At 35.4% G+C, this 18,475-nt stretch overlaps 6 protein-coding genes across 12 annotated transcripts in view; 3 read left to right on the forward strand and 3 right to left on the reverse strand.

Annotated features, from left to right (window-relative positions):
* On the reverse strand, positions 603-4,288 carry LOC104791443 (zinc finger CCCH domain-containing protein 46). Of its 3 annotated transcripts, none has more exons than XM_010517335.2 (10): positions 4,105-4,288; positions 3,864-3,973; positions 2,236-3,165; positions 1,977-2,141; positions 1,701-1,886; positions 1,539-1,606; positions 1,160-1,451; positions 904-1,083; positions 750-819; positions 603-658 (listed from the first exon to the last, which is right to left on the reverse strand). In XM_010517335.2, the coding sequence occupies exons 3-9, from the start codon at positions 2,904-2,906 to the stop codon at positions 759-761; spliced, it is 1,623 nt and encodes a 540-aa protein (XP_010515637.1). In that variant the 5' UTR covers positions 2,907-3,165; positions 3,864-3,973; positions 4,105-4,288; the 3' UTR covers positions 603-658; positions 750-758. The 3 variants fall into 3 exon arrangements, with proteins under 3 accessions (XP_010515637.1, XP_010515636.1, XP_010515635.1); XM_010517334.2 differs by having other exon boundaries at positions 3,864-3,997; XM_010517333.2 differs by having other exon boundaries at positions 3,864-4,003.
* On the reverse strand, positions 6,813-8,578 carry LOC104791444 (basic leucine zipper 24). Of its 5 annotated transcripts, XM_019226933.1 has the most exons (5): positions 8,432-8,578; positions 8,313-8,335; positions 7,960-8,146; positions 7,511-7,862; positions 6,813-7,145 (listed from the first exon to the last, which is right to left on the reverse strand). In XM_019226933.1, exons 3-5 carry the CDS (start codon positions 8,101-8,103, stop codon positions 7,018-7,020), a joined length of 624 nt encoding a protein of 207 aa, XP_019082478.1. In that variant the 5' UTR covers positions 8,104-8,146; positions 8,313-8,335; positions 8,432-8,578; the 3' UTR covers positions 6,813-7,017. The 5 variants fall into 5 exon arrangements, with proteins under 5 accessions (XP_019082478.1, XP_010515640.1, XP_010515639.1 ...); XM_010517338.2 differs by lacking the exon at positions 8,313-8,335; XM_010517337.2 differs by having other exon boundaries at positions 7,960-8,151; positions 8,313-8,578.
* Positions 8,684-9,849, forward strand: LOC104791446 (acyl-CoA--sterol O-acyltransferase 1). Its single transcript, XM_010517340.2, has one exon. The coding sequence runs from the start codon at positions 8,767-8,769 to the stop codon at positions 9,805-9,807; it is 1,041 nt and encodes a 346-aa protein (XP_010515642.1). The 5' UTR covers positions 8,684-8,766; the 3' UTR covers positions 9,808-9,849.
* LOC104791447 (hsp70 nucleotide exchange factor FES1) lies at positions 9,943-11,960 on the reverse strand. The gene is made up of 7 exons (XM_010517341.2): positions 11,648-11,960; positions 11,456-11,547; positions 11,215-11,365; positions 11,001-11,128; positions 10,748-10,906; positions 10,484-10,669; positions 9,943-10,388 (listed from the first exon to the last, which is right to left on the reverse strand). The coding sequence occupies exons 1-7, from the start codon at positions 11,943-11,945 to the stop codon at positions 10,176-10,178; spliced, it is 1,227 nt and encodes a 408-aa protein (XP_010515643.1). The 5' UTR covers positions 11,946-11,960; the 3' UTR covers positions 9,943-10,175.
* Positions 12,115-13,515, forward strand: LOC104791448 (serine/threonine-protein kinase-like protein At3g51990). Its single transcript, XM_010517342.2, has one exon. It carries the CDS (start codon positions 12,373-12,375, stop codon positions 13,444-13,446), a length of 1,074 nt encoding a protein of 357 aa, XP_010515644.1. The 5' UTR covers positions 12,115-12,372; the 3' UTR covers positions 13,447-13,515.
* The window catches only part of LOC104791449 (serine carboxypeptidase-like 39), an 8,168-nt gene continuing 6,591 nt past the window's right edge, over positions 16,899-18,475 (forward strand). Inside the window, 3 exon segments of the mRNA XM_010517344.2 lie at positions 16,899-17,251; positions 17,435-17,542; positions 17,675-17,938. Coding sequence (XP_010515646.1) covers positions 16,939-17,251; positions 17,435-17,542; positions 17,675-17,938 — 685 coding nt within the window. The 5' untranslated portion in view covers positions 16,899-16,938.

Raw genomic sequence — 18,475 nt, forward strand, 5'->3', positions numbered from 1 at the left:
TGTGTTATAATTCTTGGCACTCACTCTCTCGCGCGTGCCCCACCACACACTACACTGTCCTTGCTTTTTGCTAAATCATTAAGAATACACATAATGATGATATCGAATTACATGCAATATGTCCATTAACATTCATCTTTTCTTTGCCTTCAATCACGGTAATAACCATGGATACATCACCTAGTCTTTTTCACACTTTCCACCTCACAAAGTTGCATTTATAAACGAGGGTAGAAAACCTAGTAAACAAAGATTATAGTTGAAGAAAGAAATCACCAAAAGTTGATATCTCTGGGTTTCCAAGTTGGGGAGTAGTTAGAGTGAGAGGGTAACAACTAGCAAGGACAAGAACACATTTGACTTTTCAAACTCAAATTATAATCTCTCTTTCTTTTTGTATATCTTTAGAGAGATTACACTTCTTGTCCTATATATATATATTATATCATACCATATCATATTCATATTACATCATCTTGTGTGGTCCATCATCACATTACACATTAAAACTAGAGAAATGGTACAACAATCTTCCTTCTTTCTCTACTTCTATCTCGTACATCAAATTACCTGCATTATTTTTTACACCTCTGCATTTTTTTTGGTTATTAAGAGTCTCTATATTATCAGTTTTATAACTTCCTCTGTTTCTCTCTTCCTGCAACCAACAACAATGAAAATAAACTGTTAACTTTAACACGATTGTTGTTTTGTATTCCACCATCCATATTCATCTATACTCTTCTTACCTGTTTTGTTTATATCCCAACACGACAGGTTGGTCCACCCCTACCGGGTAACATACCAATCGGCTGCAACCTATTGAGATTATTCATGAACGCAATGTTAGATATACCATTTACTTGATAGCATAAACATAGAGTGTGGTTGAATCTTAAAAACCTCGGCATTTGGTAGTTGAAAGAGTTGAAGGACTCAGAGAGTGTGGAAGGAGTAGAATTATCATCATTATCAGAAGAAGGTGACCATAAATCTGATCCATTATTGTCTGCAGAATCAGCAAACATAAGCAAATGGTGGGCGGGCGATGCAAATGGACTGTCTGGCAAGCTATCCTCCAACCTGAAACAACTCCCCAAAAGTTCAACCACACAGATTCAAATACACACAAACAGTTTCCTTGTAGAAAACTCATTACCTCTCTGGTAGATTCATTGTATCATCATCAGATCCTTCTTTAGAACTTCCTTTCCCTTTCTCTCCTCCTTCATACTCTCTCTTGATCACGGACAAAGGGCGTGGAGAGATAAGTGATTGGCTAAAAGGATTCGGTGAATGAATGTTGGTAGGGGAATTGAGTTGGAAATGCTTCTTGACATCAAGAAGCTGCAGATTCATCAGCCTTCTGCTCTGTAGCTCAAGAATCTCTTCTTCAAACTTACTTCTCCACAGCACATCTTGGGTGTTGTTGTTATAAAACCCTCTCCCTCCTAACACCACAACCAAATCAGTATGGCAGCGAGAGAAAATGGTTCTTCAGTAAACACAAAAAGAAACAAGTTTTAGTGTTTGTTTACCTAACACATCTCTGGGGCTAGAGTCAAGGCCTGTTGGGGACAATTCACGCTCCGTTGTTTGGTTAGTTCTACACAAACGGATAAAAAGGGTGGTAAACACAAGGATTCATGGAACAATCAGGCTTAACTTAAGTATGAGAGTTACTACTACTAGTATAGTACCTGTATTTGTCAGGGACTTTGCCTTTCTCCTTGTAAGGCTTAACAAGAACTCTTGAATCACACACAAAGTGTGGGTTTCCTTTGGCGAGAATGCTCTTAACAGTCTCAGGATAAACAAATGTCACAAATCCAAACATCCTCTTTTGCTGATATGGTATCCTCACATCTTGAACTGGTCCAAAAGTACTGCACCCCACCAAAACAACATCTTATGTCACACACAAGAACATACATTCAGACTAAAGAGAAGTTGAATGTGTTTTGTTGGCAATTTACCTGAAGTAATTGGACACATCTTCCTCTCTGAACCTACTGTCGGCAGGGAATGTCAGATAGATCTGTCTCGAAGCTGGACAAGCCATAGCAGAAAGATCAATCCTTTCAGGTCTCCACCTTCCAAGCTTTTGCAGTTCATCTCCTAACATCAAAGCAGCAGCAGCTCTGCCCAGGAAATTTACACAAGTTATAAAAAAAAAACACACACACACTTAAAATATAACTGAACATATCAAAAACAGTTGAATAAAGGTCAAACCTTTGAGCATCGCTCTGCTGCAAGTTAACACCTTTAGGTGAAAAAGACGGGAGAGAAGAGCGAGTCATGAAGTGATGAGCAAGTCTAGGAGGAACCGAATTAGACCTAAGAAGCTCGATTCTGCTTGGAGAGCCAACCAAATCGGCTCCTCCATCACTGTGTACGAATCTGCAGCTAGCTCCGTTTTTGCAGAAGCCTCTAGCGAAATAAGAACAGGGCACACCTCCAAACCCTAAATCAGAATCACCACCATACCCTAAACCGTCCAAAACGCAGCTACCGCTTCTAGCATGCACAGAGCCCAAAAAATCAGTTCTTGGGTTCACATCATCCAAAAGGTCGAAGTCGTTGGTTAAATCCCTAGAAGACCTTCCTCCATTAGCGTAAAAGGGCAAAGAAGCAGGATTGAGAGAAGAGCCACGGTTGTTCTTAGGGCTAATTAACTCCTCTTGATGACTCCATGGAGACCTAGAACCGTTCAAGAGACCTAACTCTTTCTTGGCTTTCACTATAACAGAGTGAACAAGAGTCTCGGGACCAAAAGCTAGCCTTATCATCTCCTTTTCACCGTGATCTTGAAGAAGGAGAAGACCCATGATCTTCGATGCGTTTTCAGGGTCTAAGCTTTGGATTCTAGAGAGTACAATCCTAGTAGCTTCATACCCATCCATGGCTTTTCTCTCTCTCTTGGATTAGATGAAATAAGTGTAGTAGAGAGAAGAAGAAGAAGAAGAAGGAAAGAGTGGTGTGTTTTTGTAGAGAGAGTGTTTGTAGTCTTGTGTACAGAGAGGTTGTTGTCGTTAAGAGGTCTCTCTGGTTTCTTGTGTTGGATTTTAGTCTAATGGGTTTATTTACGTTTTTTTTTTCTTTCTTAATTCTCAAATCCTATCTACTTACTAACCTTAACTATAATTTTTTCATCTTTGATTCCTGCGAAACACCAGTAAATAACAAAAGTTTATAAGAAGAAGAAAATAGTATTAAAAAGTTTACTANGCACCCCACCAAAACAACATCTTATGTCACACACAAGAACATACATTCAGACTAAAGAGAAGTTGAATGTGTTTTGTTGGCAAATTACCTGAAGTAATTGGACACATCTTCCTCTCTGAACCTACTGTCGGCAGGGAATGTCAGATAGATCTGTCTCGAAGCTGGACAAGCCATAGCAGAAAGATCAATCCTTTCAGGTCTCCACCTTCCAAGCTTTTGCAGTTCATCTCCTAACATCAAAGCAGCAGCAGCTCTGCCCAGGAAATTTACACAAGTTATAAAAAAAAAACACACACACACTTAAAATATAACTGAACATATCAAAAACAGTTGAATAAAGGTCAAACCTTTGAGCATCGCTCTGCTGCAAGTTAACACCTTTAGGTGAAAANGATATTCTTATTTTTGTTTGTTTCCTAATTCTCGCGTGCTTCAAACAAGAAGAAAGGTTAAAAAAAATTAACACTTTAATAAAAAGAGTTGGAGAAAAAAGGAAAAAGGTAAAATCTTTTTTAGGAAAAAAAGAAAGTTATTGCATGCCGAAATTTTTACATGGAATATAAAGAATAAAATCGTAACTTTTTGTTTACTAGTTTTCGAATGAGGAAATAAAAAACTGTAAATTTTTTTACCTGAAAGAAAAAAAGTCAAAAGGATCGACGACACTTGAAGAATCTCTGTGGCGGAGAGAAGAACATTATTAATAAGGCAGCAGCAGTAGAAAGAGTGAATTTTTGTTTTGCTGCAGGTGAAAGACTGACCGTTACTGCTCCTTTTGAAGAAAGAAAGATGTCATCATCAATATTATTAGATTCTTCTATTCTCTATCATCAAAACAAGTTTTAAGAAGAGAAAAAGAGAAGAAGTACGTACTTAATTCTAAGTTTCAGTGGATCTGAGTAACTGAGTTTACGAGAATATATAGATATCTTCCGGATTTGGGATCTCTGTGTTGTTGTTCTTGCTTTGTGGATCAGGAGAAAAACTCTCTGGTCTTTCACGAGTGGAAGAACAAGAGAGAGAGACACAGAGAGGTAGATAGAGATTGTGTAATAAAAACATAAAACTGTTTTAAAAGCAAGAAAGAAAAAAAAACAAAAAACAAAAGATGGTTGTAGTGCACGTTCTCTGACACAACCCCAATTTTTTTTTTTTGTTCATTTCATTCGGACACAAAGCTACACGCGTTTTGCCGTTGAGATGTGTTGTTCACGCGCCGGTGATTGATACTAATATATATGCAGCCCAGCTGTATCGGCTGGGGTCTCCCACTCTCTCCTACTGTCTCTTTCTCATTTTCATCATTATTTTTTTTTTTTTTTTTGGGGTAGGGACACATTTTAAGTATATATAAAGCTTTTGTGTTTAAAACTTTAAATTTAAAAATGAAATAAAACACCTGGTTTTTTTTTGTAATCTTTCAACTTGTAATTTAATTTGCTTATTTCTTAAAAAATGAAACGGCAGGATTTGTTATTGTTCATTTAAGATGAAATTTGACTAATTAGGGAAACATAAAAAGCATGCCATGTCCAGCTTAATTCTCTGCTTTTATTCAATTAGTTTGGTGAGACACTTAAATTTTAGTTAGTTAGTAGTACTGTTTTTTTTGCAGTACTGGCTTAAATATTTTGATTCAATCATTATTGCATGCTTCATTGAATCACATGAAATTAATTAAAACCGTGTCATGATGATTAAATCTCTTAATAAATAATCTCATGGCATGTGTTGACCAATTCCATAGGTTTCTTATCTGAATCAATGAAACTAGCATATTTATTCTGTAGATTATTATGGACTATATATAATTTTAAAAAAATCTTACGCACGTAGTTTCACTTTCACATATTCAAACTTTTTTTTTGTTTAATAAGATATTCAAAATATGGAGTATATTATATACATGAGGGGGTAGGATTAAAGATGAAAAGACATGATTGTTCTAAATTAATGTAGGGTAAAAAAGAATTATTATTTTTTGAAAATTTAAAATTTTCCAAAGGACCTTTTTGTAAAAGAAGAATGACCCACAATGGAAAAAGCAAATGATTATAATAGTTTATTTTTTAGGGTGTCAAAAAGCAGTNCACAGAGAGGTAGATAGAGATTGTGTAATAAAAACATAAAACTGTTTTAAAAGCAAGAAAGAAAAAAAAACAAAAAACAAAAGATGGTTGTAGTGCACGTTCTCTGACACAACCCCAATTTTTTTTTTTTGTTCATTTCATTCGGACACAAAGCTACACGCGTTTTGCCGTTGAGATGTGTTGTTCACGCGCCGGTGATTGATACTAATATATATGCAGCCCAGCTGTATCGGCTGGGGTCTCCCACTCTCTCCTACTGTCTCTTTCTCATTTTCATCATTATTTTTTTTTTTTTTTTTGGGGTAGGGACACATTTTAAGTATATATAAAGCTTTTGTGTTTAAAACTTTAAATTTAAAAATGAAATAAAACACCTGGTTTTTTTTTGTAATCTTTCAACTTGTAATTTAATTTGCTTATTTCTTAAAAAATGAAACGGCAGGATTTGTTATTGTTCATTTAAGATGAAATTTGACTAATTAGGGAAACATAAAAAGCATGCCATGTCCAGCTTAATTCTCTGCTTTTATTCAATTAGTTTGGTGAGACACTTAAATTTTAGTTAGTTAGTAGTACTGTTTTTTTTGCAGTACTGGCTTAAATATTTTGATTCAATCATTATTGCATGCTTCATTGAATCACATGAAATTAATTAAAACCGTGTCATGATGATTAAATCTGTCTTAATAAATAATCTCATGGCATGTGTTGACCAATTCCATAGGTTTCTTATCTGAATCAATGAAACTAAAATATTTATTCTGTAATAGATTATAATGGACTATATAATTAAAAAAAAATCTTACGCAAGTAGTTTCACTTTCACATATTCAAACTTTTTTTTTTTGTTTAATAAGATATTCAAAATATGGAGTATATTATATACATGAGGGGGTAGGATTAAAGATGAAAAGACATGATTGTTCTAAATTAATGTAGGATAAAAAAGAATTATTATTTTTGAAAATTTAAAATTTTTCAAAGGACCTTTTTGTAAAAGAAGAATGACCCACAATGGAAAAAGCAAATGATTATAATAGTTTATTTTTAGGGTGTCAAAAAGCAGTGGTCTAGTCTAGTCACAGGAGCCGAGGCACCTAACACCTCACTCTATGATTATGTGTATGTGTGTTTTTCAATATTTTAAACTCTTTGCTTAATTATTTACCACCCAAAAAAATCTAACATTGCGGCCTTATCATTGACCCATCCATAAATATTTGATTCGCTTCTAAATTTTTACATGGGAGAATGATTACTAAAATACTATGCGCAAATGTTTGATACAAATTGCATAAAAATTCAATGATTGGGGAAGCAGTCCATTACACACCAATAGATTTCATTTTCCTCTGAAAAATATGATAAACACATGTATGTATGTATGATGCCTACCTTATCTTATATCGTTTCTTGGGTTTTTCACCATACCCACATGTAGAGAATCTTAAATGGACCCCCGAAGATTTTCTAAGCCCACAATCATCGTCGTACATACAAACTTCACAATCCCCCTCCTCTTCATTCCAAATCAAAATGTACATCAATATGTTTTGGTACCCTTAAAGTAGACATGTGTGGAGTAAGTTACAATCTGTGCATATATATTAACTATATGGGACTCCAACCTTTACATCCCTAATTTAAATTCCATAATGTATATATATATATACGCAATACCACAACCCGTAAAAGCTTAATGTGAGAATGGTGGTGAATGAGGAACAAAGGAGTGAATGGCAGCATCATGAAGTGTTTGGCCATCCTCGCACTCCACTCTTGCCGCTTCACATAATATATTACTTGTTGCCACACTGCATCCATCTGTGTGATTACATTGTGTTACCATTCCACATACGTTAAACAAATCGTATAGAAAGAATAGTATTCATTGTTCGATAACCTGATTTTGTGGTTTTTAATAATTCACAACATTTCTCAAATTTATGTGTTAAAATTTTTGTTAAAAAACTTGCATTTCTATAAGTTTTGTTGTTTTTAGCGTTTTGTAAAATTCATGAGTAAAACGTTTAACTTAAGTGTTTCTGCTATTCTCTACTTACTATCATCACCACTCTTTTTTATAAGCTATTTTCTAGTTCTTCTTCTTTCCATTGCCATTCAATCAAACATATCAGAATATTGATAACTAATTTCATCTTCTAAAACCAAATAGTAGGCGATGTCACCTTCTTTGAACACAAAACCAGAACCATAGGAGATGTCACCTTCTTTGAACACAAAACCAGAACCGGTGCATTGCTTATTTTGCTTCTGATTGGAGAAACCACCAAGTTCACCATCAATCTTCTCCTGTATCTCTACCAAAAGAGTCCGCAGTCTGATGAGTTCCGTTTCCACAATTGCTTGGCTCTGAAGCTTTCTAACCAAATGTTCATTCAGAGTTTCCAATCTCTTAACTTCGTCTTCAAGGTAGGCGGTGCGAGCCTTTTTCTTCTCTCTGTACTTCCTCACTGCCTCTCTGTTCCCACACGACCGTTTCTTGTTGTTGCTGTCAGAATGATCATTCTCTTGCTGATCCTGTTGCAATATATCAATACTCATATGTTCCATAACAATCCATTCAAATTATCATAACCATAATATCAAATATATCAAGCAAAGATGTGTATTATACAGGGATGATGAGATGAGTATGAGTGTGAAAGCATGTGTGGGAGTGAGAAGCATCTTCTGGTCCTGGAGGGTTACAGCTGTGAGTGTGGCTACATCCTCTCGATGCTCCACCCCAAACTTCTACTTCTTCCTCACCCATATTCATCTTTTTTTATATATTCTAATTTCAAGATCGCCAAAGAAAACACCTGTTCTATTCAAAAATTGTGACATAGAGTTAGGGTGATATTATTAAGGTTAAAGGGGATGATGATGGTGTTGAAGAATATGTTGCTGATTAACATAGTGGATGAATACAACAGTAGTCAAATCTTTAAAATGTTTTGAGATGGCCCAATGAAGAAAAAATCTTACAGTGTTTGGTCGTCTTCTGAAATCTTGCAAAGATGAAAGAACCAAATTGAAAGATAGATAGGATTTTGTGATTTTGAGATTACAGAAAAAAAGTTTAGAAGAGCCGATGATGATTTTACCTTTTGCCTTGATGAAACGATCTTTATGACCAAAAAATTACGATGGAATAAACCAATAAGCCATTTTACCATATCTCCAATGATTAATATTAAAGAAAAGAAAAGAGAATTTGGTTCTTTAATGTCAATTGTCAAATTGTTTTTTCGAATAGAAAAAATAAAAGAAAGAAGACTTTTCTCATTGGTTTATTTAATACATATATATATATATATTATCACACGTCTTTATCATAAATTTATCGCAAACACGTTTTGGTGTCAATTTTTTACTGATTTATTATTTATCATCGTCATCATCTTCTTCCCTTACCGAGACTTAGATTCAAGAAGAAGAAATGGTGAGTTTCATTAAGGCATGGGGTTTAGTAATTATCTCACTGTGTTACACTTTTTTCATTGCCAGATTGGTTCCAAAAGGAATCCAACGGCTGATTCTGATCATCCCAGTTTTGCTCCTTTTCTTCATTGTTCCTTTGTTGATGAAACCTTCCATACATTTACTCGGCATCACGGCTTTCCTCATCGGTTGGCTCGCTAATTTTAAGGTCTTTCTCTTTGCATTAGGACGTGGTCCTCTCTCTTCAGACCCTAAACCTCTATCTCTACCTATTTTCTTAGCTGTCTCTTGCTTACCCATCAAGATTCAGCTGAGCCCTAAATCTCCAAAATCTGGCTCCCATGGAGGAGGATCCAGAGAGGGTCCTTTGAGTTATACCATTAAGGCGTTTCTTTTGGTTCTTCTCATCAAAGTCTATGATTACAGCAGCAAACTGCCTGACAAAGCCCTGTTGACTCTTTACGCGATCCACATCTATATCACCCTCGAACTCATCCTAGCCGCCATGGCTGCTGTGGTTCGAGCCATGTCCGATCTTGAGCTTGAGCCACAGTTCAACGAGCCATACCTCGCAACATCACTTCAAGATTTCTGGGGGAGACGATGGAACTTGATGGTCACTGGAATCCTACGACCGACCGTGTATGATCCCATGGTCCAGCTGTTCTCCGTCTTGGGTCGGAACTGGTCAAGGGTTCCTGCCATTTTTGGGACGTTCGTTGTCTCGGGGATAATGCACGAGCTCATCTTCTTCTACATGGGACGGTTGAGGCCAGATTGGAAGGTAATGTGCTTCTTCCTTATACACGGATTCTGCACGACTGTGGAGATTATCATCAAGAAAACTATTAACGGAAGGTGGAAACTCCAAACAGCAATCAGTCAGTTATTGACACTCGGTTTTGTGATAGTGACAGCTTTGTGGCTGTTCTTGCCAGAGTTTAAGCGGTGCAACATAGCTGATAGAGCAATTGAAGAGTACAAATCTATAGGCACGGTTGCAGCTGAGATCAGGAGCATGATGGCTTCTCTTTTTTAAACTTGCCATTTGCAAATCTTGAGTGATCTCTATTGTGACTTTTATTTTTTTTGTTCCTATCACTAAAATATGTATGTTTCTGCAACTACTTGATTTACATGGAACATGAATCAAACAAATAGTGGAAGTTTATAATACTACACATAAAAGATAAAAACATTGCAAACACGATATGGAATTAGACGAGGGGAAGAAAACCTCTCAAGTCCAGGCAATAACATGCAAAATTTAACGGATCAGTAGGATCCGCCTAAGTTACACATCTTTAACTCTATCTAAGACAGTTAGATTTGTCTACAACTCCTACAGCTAAAGCTTTTCCAACCAGAAATTAACGCACAGGGAGTTGCTTTCTTACTGGTCATGGTTTATAAAAGTCCAAGCTTTTGGCGGAAGATTAGTTCCACTTCACCACGAAGGCTCTCGACATCTGCAGCATAGTCTCTCTTGTCTTCATCCGCCATTGATTCCTCCAGCTGCAGCTTCATTCTCTCTAATGCTCCTTCCAACCCGCAGAACTCTTTGAGAATCTGAGGCTCAGAGTATTTAAGTTGAAGAAGAGTCTGGATTGCTGTAAGAGCCTGAAACATATTTTCCGAGTAGCATATGTGAGAAGGAGATGTGTGTCAAGATTCATAGAGAAAAAAAAGATCATGAGGTCCTGTTAGAGTTCTACCTTTTCTTGGAGATCAAGATCAAGCACAGCGGTTAAATCGATCACAGACTTTAGGAACAAACGATCATTGAAAATAGGAAGTTCAGCTTTCTCTGTGTTCTGTAGTTGAGACTCGGCCAAATCACCCACTAAGAATACAGCTTTCCGTCTCAGTTTAATATCCAAGCTCTCATTGCGCATCACATCCTACAGAAGGAAGAAAACGTGATTGGTTTTTTTCTGAATCAGAGAAATGATGAACAAAACTTGACATGATGTATTTACCTGAAGCATGATGTATCCATATGCTGCATAAAACTTGTCCTGACCAGCTATATTATTGCGTATCAAGGCAGAAACAGCAAAGAGTGCTTTACCAGCTTCTTCGACAGAGCTGGAGTTTACCATCTTTATCAGTGTTGTTAAAGCTCCAAGTTCAAGAACCTGATACCAAATTCACAGAACAAGAAACATGATTTTTTACAGACAGCTTATACTTCAAGTTCAACACAGCTTTACAAGTCCAACGAAAACAAACCTGCTCTTGAACAAACGGGTTGTTTTGGCTAGCTTTCCCGAGCACCCACGCAGCTAGTTTCCTCACTTCTGTGTCATCATGATTAAGCTCTCCTGCTACAACTCTAAGCCCTCCTGATTTGCTCAAATCTACACAAAGAGAAGAATGATGAGAAACTCAACGAACAACAACAATTGATCATACTCATGTAAAACAAAGGAACAATTCCAATTACCATTTGCATTATCAATCGGTTCAACAAGGATTAATAGTTCCTGCAAAGCACGGTGACGATCTTCAAGAGACAAGGACGAGTTTTTCAAGTCATCTATAGCTATTTGCATCAACTTCGCGTCTGATGGCATTTTCAGCTTCTCCACCAGCTCCTGCTCAAGACTACTAGTTTCAGATTGGGATTCCAGTAAAAAAAAAAAAAAAACAAGCAGAAACTAAGGCCAGAGTTGCAAAGTCTGCACCTTTAACTCCAATTGCCGCTTCTGTAACTCATCCAGAGACATCTTCTCTGCATCTTTAGCTGCTTCCTTCAATGTCGCAGGATCAGAGTTACCTATTATAATAGGTGATACTTAACACACAATCAGATCTAGACCAAAAAAACTAAAAATTGTAAAGACTAAAGAAAACAAAACTGTGAAAAATAAAATTACCAATAGCCCAGTGTAACATCCCATCAAGTGAAGAGAATCCACCGTCGATTTGATCTTGCTCTCCGATCACAACACCGGAATCTTCAACCAATTCAGCCTCATCTCTCGCACTAGACCAAACCATTCCCCCAGTGGAATTAACTTTCTCAGCTATCGAATAACCCACCAGCGACATCACCACCAATACTAACATACATCGGAAATAGTTAATCTTCGGCATCTTATTAGTCTTCCCGGCGTTAGACTTCATCAGTACAAAACTAAGGTTTAAGGTTTTTTGCCTTTTTACAAAACTCATAAACACTTCTTGTTTCAGGTTTTTTTTTTATACGAAACTAAACACTCCTTAACAACGTGTCTAACCAATAAAATTATTACACGTCATCTCATCCATCGTCACCTTTCATCGCGCTAAACAATTAAAAATGCCATGTGGTAGCATCTCGACCGCTGTAATACAAACTTTAGCTTAAGACTAGGGGTGTAAATTGATCGATTTATTAGTTATACGGTAGTAAATAGATTGATAATAAACTAGAGGGATGATTTACGAATAATTAAAATAAGACATAATTAATAAAGGAGTCATGACCCCTCCACTTCCTAATCAAATTGTTCCCTTAATTAACAAAAATGACTTCTCACGCCATTAAGCTCCCCAAATACACCTTTCCCTTTTCTTCTTCGTCTTCGTCTTCCTTCAACCTTGTTGCTCTCTCAACTCAATGGGTTACCTCTCCTGCAAAGCCGGATCCGCCATCGCAATCGCCGTCTCATCTTCCTCCAGCAAAGCTTCTTCTGCTCCTCCTCCCGAATCTCCCACCGAAGAAGACCGCCCCAGGCTCCGTCGTTTCCTCCATCGCGATCTCGAATCAGCCACAGGTGGATTCGACATCAGCAATCTCCTTGGCCGTGGTAGCCATGGAAGCGTTTACAAAGCTGTCATCGGTTCGCGTCTCGTCGCCGTCAAGAGACCTTCGAAATCTCGCGAAATAAGCCGCGAGTTCCACAACGAGTTCGAGACTCTCTCCAGGATCCGTAGCCCTAGGTTCGTGAATCTGTTAGGTTTTAGCGCCGATAACTCCAAAGATCCGCTTCTCGTCGTCGAGTTCATGGGGAACGGGAGCTTATACGACGTGATTCACTCCGATTCCGTTTCGAACTCGGCCCCGATCTCGAGCTGGAGCAAGAGAGTCAAAATCGCTCTCCAGATCGCGAAAGCGGTACATCTCCTACACTCACAGGAGCCACCGATCATACACAGAGATATCAAATCAGCAAACGTACTGATGGATAAGAGTCTAAACGCGAAGCTAGGCGATTTCGGATTAGCGATCAGATGCAATGTGAACGATCAGAAAGTGAAATCAACACCACCTGCAGGAACAATGGGGTACTTAGATCCAGATTACGTAACGGCTGATAGATTAAGCAGTAAAACGGATGTGTTCAGCTTCGGGATCTTGTTGTTGGAGATAATCAGCGGGAGGAAAGCAATCGACGTTAGGTACTCGCCGTCGTTTATAGTGGATTGGGCGATTCCGATGATAAAAAGAGGCAAAATCGGTGGGATTTATGATCCGAGAATCGGACCACCGATGGATGTAAGCGTGAGGAATCATCTGGGATTGGTGGCGGCTAAGTGTGTGAGAACGTGTAGAGAGAAACGGCCGGAAATGGAAGAAGTGGTTGGGTGGCTCACGGGGTTGACTAAGTCCGTTAGGTCACGACGGTGGGATGAGTTAAGCATTGGAAACCCGTGTATGATGGTCGAGACGGTTGGTCGACCCGTGGAATGATTTTTTTTTATTTTTAAAAAATTTAAATCAAGTGCTTCGCTTTGAAGCCATTTTTTTTTCTTGTTTTCTTTTGTGGTTTGGTCAATTTATGATTTTATTCATTTAACATCTACCATTACTGTCATTTTTTTGTTCTTATCATAACCTATTGTAAAATTGTATTTATTTTAGTTATAATAGTTTTAAATTTTTTTCCTATGTTTTAGTTTAGAGTGGAAAATTATTTAAAAGCATTTCCAACCTCATAAACTCTATATATCCACCTCTAAATTCTATCTTAAACGTAAACTAGATTCAGACTGGCATCGTACCTGCGGAGTTATTTTCTAAAATTATTATTATTATTATTTTGACTAAAGGCAACTATTTTTTTTTTAAAAAGGTAATATGTCTAGTTTGGGACAAAAAAATAGTAAGAAAAAATGGTATGTCTCGTCTCATATATGATTTTCTATTTCATAACTGTGGTTTAATTATTAGACTATCATACTAATTAAAATAATTAATGAAATCTAAAATAATATATTTAGCTTGAATTAAAATAATTTGGCTACAGATATTAAATATATTTTATCTCATACAATTTAAATTTTTATTAGTGGATCCGTACGTACGTGTGGGGTTGATTTCAAAAATTAAGGTTATTATTAAGTTTGCAATATATTACGTATATGCGGAATACTGTTTATAAACATATTTTTAACGAATATTAGTAACATTTATAGTCTAAACTCGTATTAGTATAGCATTTGATATGTTTTTGTTTTTAGACGAAAAGAATGATTATATATGTTTTGTTTTTAGAAGAAAAGTATAACAACTACAATTAAAAAAATAAGATGAAAATAGAATGTTTATATATGAACAGAAAAAACCGTCACATCTCATATACGTCATGTTTATTCTACTTCATAACTGTGACTTTAATAATACTTTACCCATTTAAGATTGTATATTTTAGTATAATAGATAAAGAAATAGGTAGAAGATTCGGATGGGATACTCGTACAATCGTACTTCATGTAATTTTTGTTTGGATAATTAACTTTTACAAATTAGTGGATATTATACAAATTTTCTTTATATTTCTCAAAATTATCTATCAAAATGAATAAAATATGCTATAATGATTAAAATTCCTAAACTCGATGACCTTAAATTGTATAGCATGACAAACCCACATTTATAGGCTTACCTTGTAATGGTTTTGCTATTTTTGTACTTGTGGAAAACTCATCACCCGAAAACCACATGAGCAATATCTGCATTCGCCATGTTGAATTTGCAAAACCCGTAGATAACATGTATTTCAATTAAAAAAATTCTTATCTATAAAATATGACTTAAGAGATTGGATAAGAGATTATTTTATGTTTTGATAGTCTAAAACTCTGTAAAAATTTCAAAAATACTCAAATTTATTCCATTCCAAAGTTATATATCTATCCATTCTAAATTGCTCTTACGCAAATTAGATTTTGAGAATAAAATATAGCTATTAAAAAAATGAAATTTTACCCAAAATTTTATATATTCATGTGTGAAAATAAGTGAAACTATTCACTTTTAAAATTGATATTTATTCATTGGTATTTATTAATGAAACTTATCCTTGTGCACTAACACTGTTACAATAATTATGTTGGTATAATAAGTTCTTTCGTTTTAGTTGGTATGATAGCTTCTTTTTGTCCCAACAAAAAAAGTTGGTATGTTTAGTTCTATATTTATGCAATCGAATTAAAATTGATTTCTGTATATAATTTAAAATCGATAATTATCTTTCCAATATTTTATGGTAAATTATTGGTTCATATAAGTTTGGATATGAAATTATAACCAATACTCTAAAATATGCTTTGTTTGATTGCCGTAATTTTAATAACACACAAATTAAATTAAATTAAACAAAAATGTGAATTTACAATAGTTATAATAGTTTTGAAAAATATTTTATATGTTTTAGTTTAGAGTGGAAAATTACTTAAAAGCATTTCCAACCTCATAAACTCTATATATCCACCTCTAAATTCTATCTTAAACGTAAATTGTTTTCAAATATTTCTCTGTTTCTAATTTTCCTAATTTTTACTTTATATTTGAAGTTCACTAATCAAAAATTCAATTTCAAAATATAATTACTCAACTTTGGAAGGGAAAAAGAAAAAGGAATAATAAGTTGGAAGGAGATGATATGATCTAAATGGTAGTGTCGTATACATGTGCATTAATGATATTCTGTAAAGCATTTCCTTCCGAAGTTTTTATCACTGATGAAGAAGGTGTCATTAATTAAAGTCACCAATTATACACTAATAATCTTCCTGCAAAACACCTATTCTCAAGATTGTCAGTCTCACAGACTCACGGTAGCTCACACATATTCTTCGTCTTACATGTACCATGTGTAATGAGATTACCAATGTACTCAAGACATGCTTATAAACCATATCATTGATCCAATTTATACAGTATATAGTACAGTTTTGTTTTTTATTTTTTACAACTTATGGAAGAACCCAAATTAAAATAGAGGGTTTTAAAATCTATTCTCTAAAGTTAATGAAAAAGTAAACTGTTTTTCTAACAGAAATATAATAATAATCAGCTGATCGTTTTAAAACTCCTTACTATACTAGATTTATAACAAGCGGGACTATAATTTTTTTATTATTAACATGAACCGTTGAATATAATTACAATTAGTCAATATTAAAAATATAAATCTATAAAGATGTCAAATTTATTTTATTGATTAGCATATATATAATTTATCTATTCGTTTAACATATTTCAGAATTAATTTTTCTTCATTTTATGGTATATACTCGTCATCTCTTGCAACCATTCTCTTTTCACATTTTATTATCTCGCTTATAATATATTGATTATCAAAACATATCATAACTATTTTCATATTCTTTTATTTTGATTCTCTTAAATCTACAAATTCATAATATTACTCTAAGTTTTAAATTTTTTTTATTCAAAAATAGAATTAGTTTTAAATTTTAATTAAAATTCTATAATCTACCACTACTATTATAATTGTTTTTTTTTTATTACAAATTGGTTCCTCAAATTTCTTCTTAGTATTTTCACTATTTTTTTGGTGTGTGTTATGTTCAGAATAAGTTTTATTTAATATGTTTTAGTTAGCAACGTTTTGTCCATTATAAGTTAGTTACAGTTGGTTTTATTTTTTTCTTTAAAAATAAATAGAACTTAATGTTTCTTTTATTCAAAAAATACAGTTGTAAATGTGAATGCAATGGCTTGGTTGAAACAAAGTATTGTTATCCTTTTTCTATGGTGCACTGGTAGTTATATGTGCCCGATTTATTGTGTAAGTTGTTTAACAGGTGATTAAAAATAGATGTCAAGAAACAAAAAGTAAATCTATAAAATGCTGCCATTCATTGTCTAATTCTTTTGTCTCCTTTTTTTTTTTTTAAACCCTATTTCTTAAAGGAGTCCAATTAAGATAATAGAATGGGAAAACGTCAAGATTGGTCCGTGGCCGCTTGTGTTTTCCTAGTCTTGTCTCTGGCATCACAAATCTATAGTACGAGCGAAACCCATTTCTCCCGGTCGAAGCTAGGAGTTGGTTCGTCAGGTGAAGTCCTATCGCCAAAGGAGAAAGATCTAATCAAGAAGCTCCCCGGGCAACCTTCTAACGTTAATTTCAGACAGTACGGCGGTCATGTGGCTGTGAACGAAACGGCCGGTCGGGTTTTATACTACTATTTCGTGGAATCCGTCAAACCTAGTAACTCTACTCCTCTCGTGTTATGGTTAAACGGAGGTATACACATAGATAATATGTATTCCTCTACGTACAAACTCTTTTTTTATATTGGAGCTATTTAAATTCATATAATCAGACTTTTAAAAACTTAGAAAAGATAATTAGTCTTCTAACTACCATCTAGTTTATTTTTTTTAGGAAATCGTTTTTTCTCTTAATCATTGAGAATTAAACATACAGGACCAGGCTGCTCATCTCTACAATCTGTGGCATTTAAAGGAATGGGTCCATTCCGCGTACTAGACGACAGCAAAACGCTACTCCGCAATCCTTATTCATGGAACAACGGTAAGTACATACATATATATATACTTTATCAAAGTCTATTAATTACTTCGTATTTTTGGTGTAAATTCACAAGATATATAGTTAATGAGATTAGTATGTATGCAATTACACGTATGTTGGATTTACATGCAGAGGCAAACATATTGTTCTTAGAATCGCCGGCAACTGTAGGATTCTCGTACTCAAAAACTTTAGATGCAAAACAAATTGCCGAGCAAGGGGACACACTATCAGCAGAAGATAATTATATGTTCTTGGTGAATTGGCTTGAAAGGTTTCCGGAATATAAACGAAGAGAAATTTTCATCATCGGTCAGAGTTACGCGGGCCACCATGGTCCCCAACTTGCGCAGATTATCCTTAGCCGTAACAACCAAACCTTCATCAACTTACGAGGTATGATGATTGGTGCTCCAGCACTCGATGTAAAAGCCATAGACGATTCTGTCGAAGGATTTCTCAAGAGTCGTGGTGTCTATGTGGACAACGTTAAACTCTGCAACGAGTGGAATACAGATACCGAGACAGAAGATATGGAAAAGTGCATGGATATTGATACAATGCACCAAGCTAAATTACAATATGTGGACTTGTCCAACATACACTCTCCGATATGCCTAAACTCCACATCGAGCATCAAACCCAAGAAATGTAGGACAATAATGGACATTGATCCGTGCGTAAAAAACTACATACATGCTTATCTTAACAAGAGAAAGGTTCAAGAAGCGATACATGCCATTGCCAGCACGACGAAATCACCGTACCCGTGGGCTGATTGCAATTATGAATTGAATCCCGACTGGAACGAAACTGAAAAATATGCCTCAATGATTCCTCTTCTTCACGAGCTGATGGGTAAGGGTCTCCGAATGATGTTTTACAGTGGAGACTTGGACGCGGTGGTGCCTTTTACAGCTACACTGGCCACAC

The sequence above is a fragment of the Camelina sativa genome, chromosome 6 (genome assembly GCF_000633955.1).
Source record: "Camelina sativa cultivar DH55 chromosome 6, Cs, whole genome shotgun sequence".
NCBI classification, from domain to species: Eukaryota; Viridiplantae; Streptophyta; class Magnoliopsida; order Brassicales; family Brassicaceae; genus Camelina; species Camelina sativa.

Excerpts from the sequence above, each read along its gene's own strand:
- LOC104791446 (XM_010517340.2), top strand. The coding sequence starts at position 8,767 with ATGGTGAGTTTCATTAAGGCATGGGGTTTAGTAATTATCTCACTGTGT.
- LOC104791448 (XM_010517342.2), top strand. The coding sequence starts at position 12,373 with ATGGGTTACCTCTCCTGCAAAGCCGGATCCGCCATCGCAATCGCCGTC.
- LOC104791444 (XM_010517338.2), bottom strand. The coding sequence starts at position 8,103 with ATGAATATGGGTGAGGAAGAAGTAGAAGTTTGGGGTGGAGCATCGAGA. Across the intron at positions 7,863-7,959 it reads ATACTCATCTCATCATCCCT|GATCAGCAAGAGAATGATCA; the intron begins GTATAATACACA and ends ATATTGCAACAG. Across the intron at positions 7,146-7,510 it reads TGGTTTTGTGTTCAAAGAAG|ATGGATGCAGTGTGGCAACA; the intron begins GTGACATCGCCT and ends GTAATCACACAG.
- LOC104791443 (XM_010517335.2), bottom strand. The coding sequence starts at position 2,906 with ATGGATGGGTATGAAGCTACTAGGATTGTACTCTCTAGAATCCAAAGC. Across the intron at positions 1,607-1,700 it reads AAAGTCCCTGACAAATACAG|AACTAACCAAACAACGGAGC; the intron begins GTACTATACTAG and ends CCGTTTGTGTAG. Across the intron at positions 1,452-1,538 it reads TAGCCCCAGAGATGTGTTAG|GAGGGAGAGGGTTTTATAAC; the intron begins GTAAACAAACAC and ends TTGTGGTGTTAG.
- LOC104791447 (XM_010517341.2), bottom strand. The coding sequence starts at position 11,945 with ATGAGTTTTGTAAAAAGGCAAAAAACCTTAAACCTTAGTTTTGTACTG. Across the intron at positions 11,366-11,455 it reads AGCGGCAATTGGAGTTAAAG|GAGCTGGTGGAGAAGCTGAA; the intron begins GTGCAGACTTTG and ends AGTCTTGAGCAG. Across the intron at positions 10,670-10,747 it reads ATGGATACATCATGCTTCAG|GATGTGATGCGCAATGAGAG; the intron begins GTAAATACATCA and ends TTCCTTCTGTAG.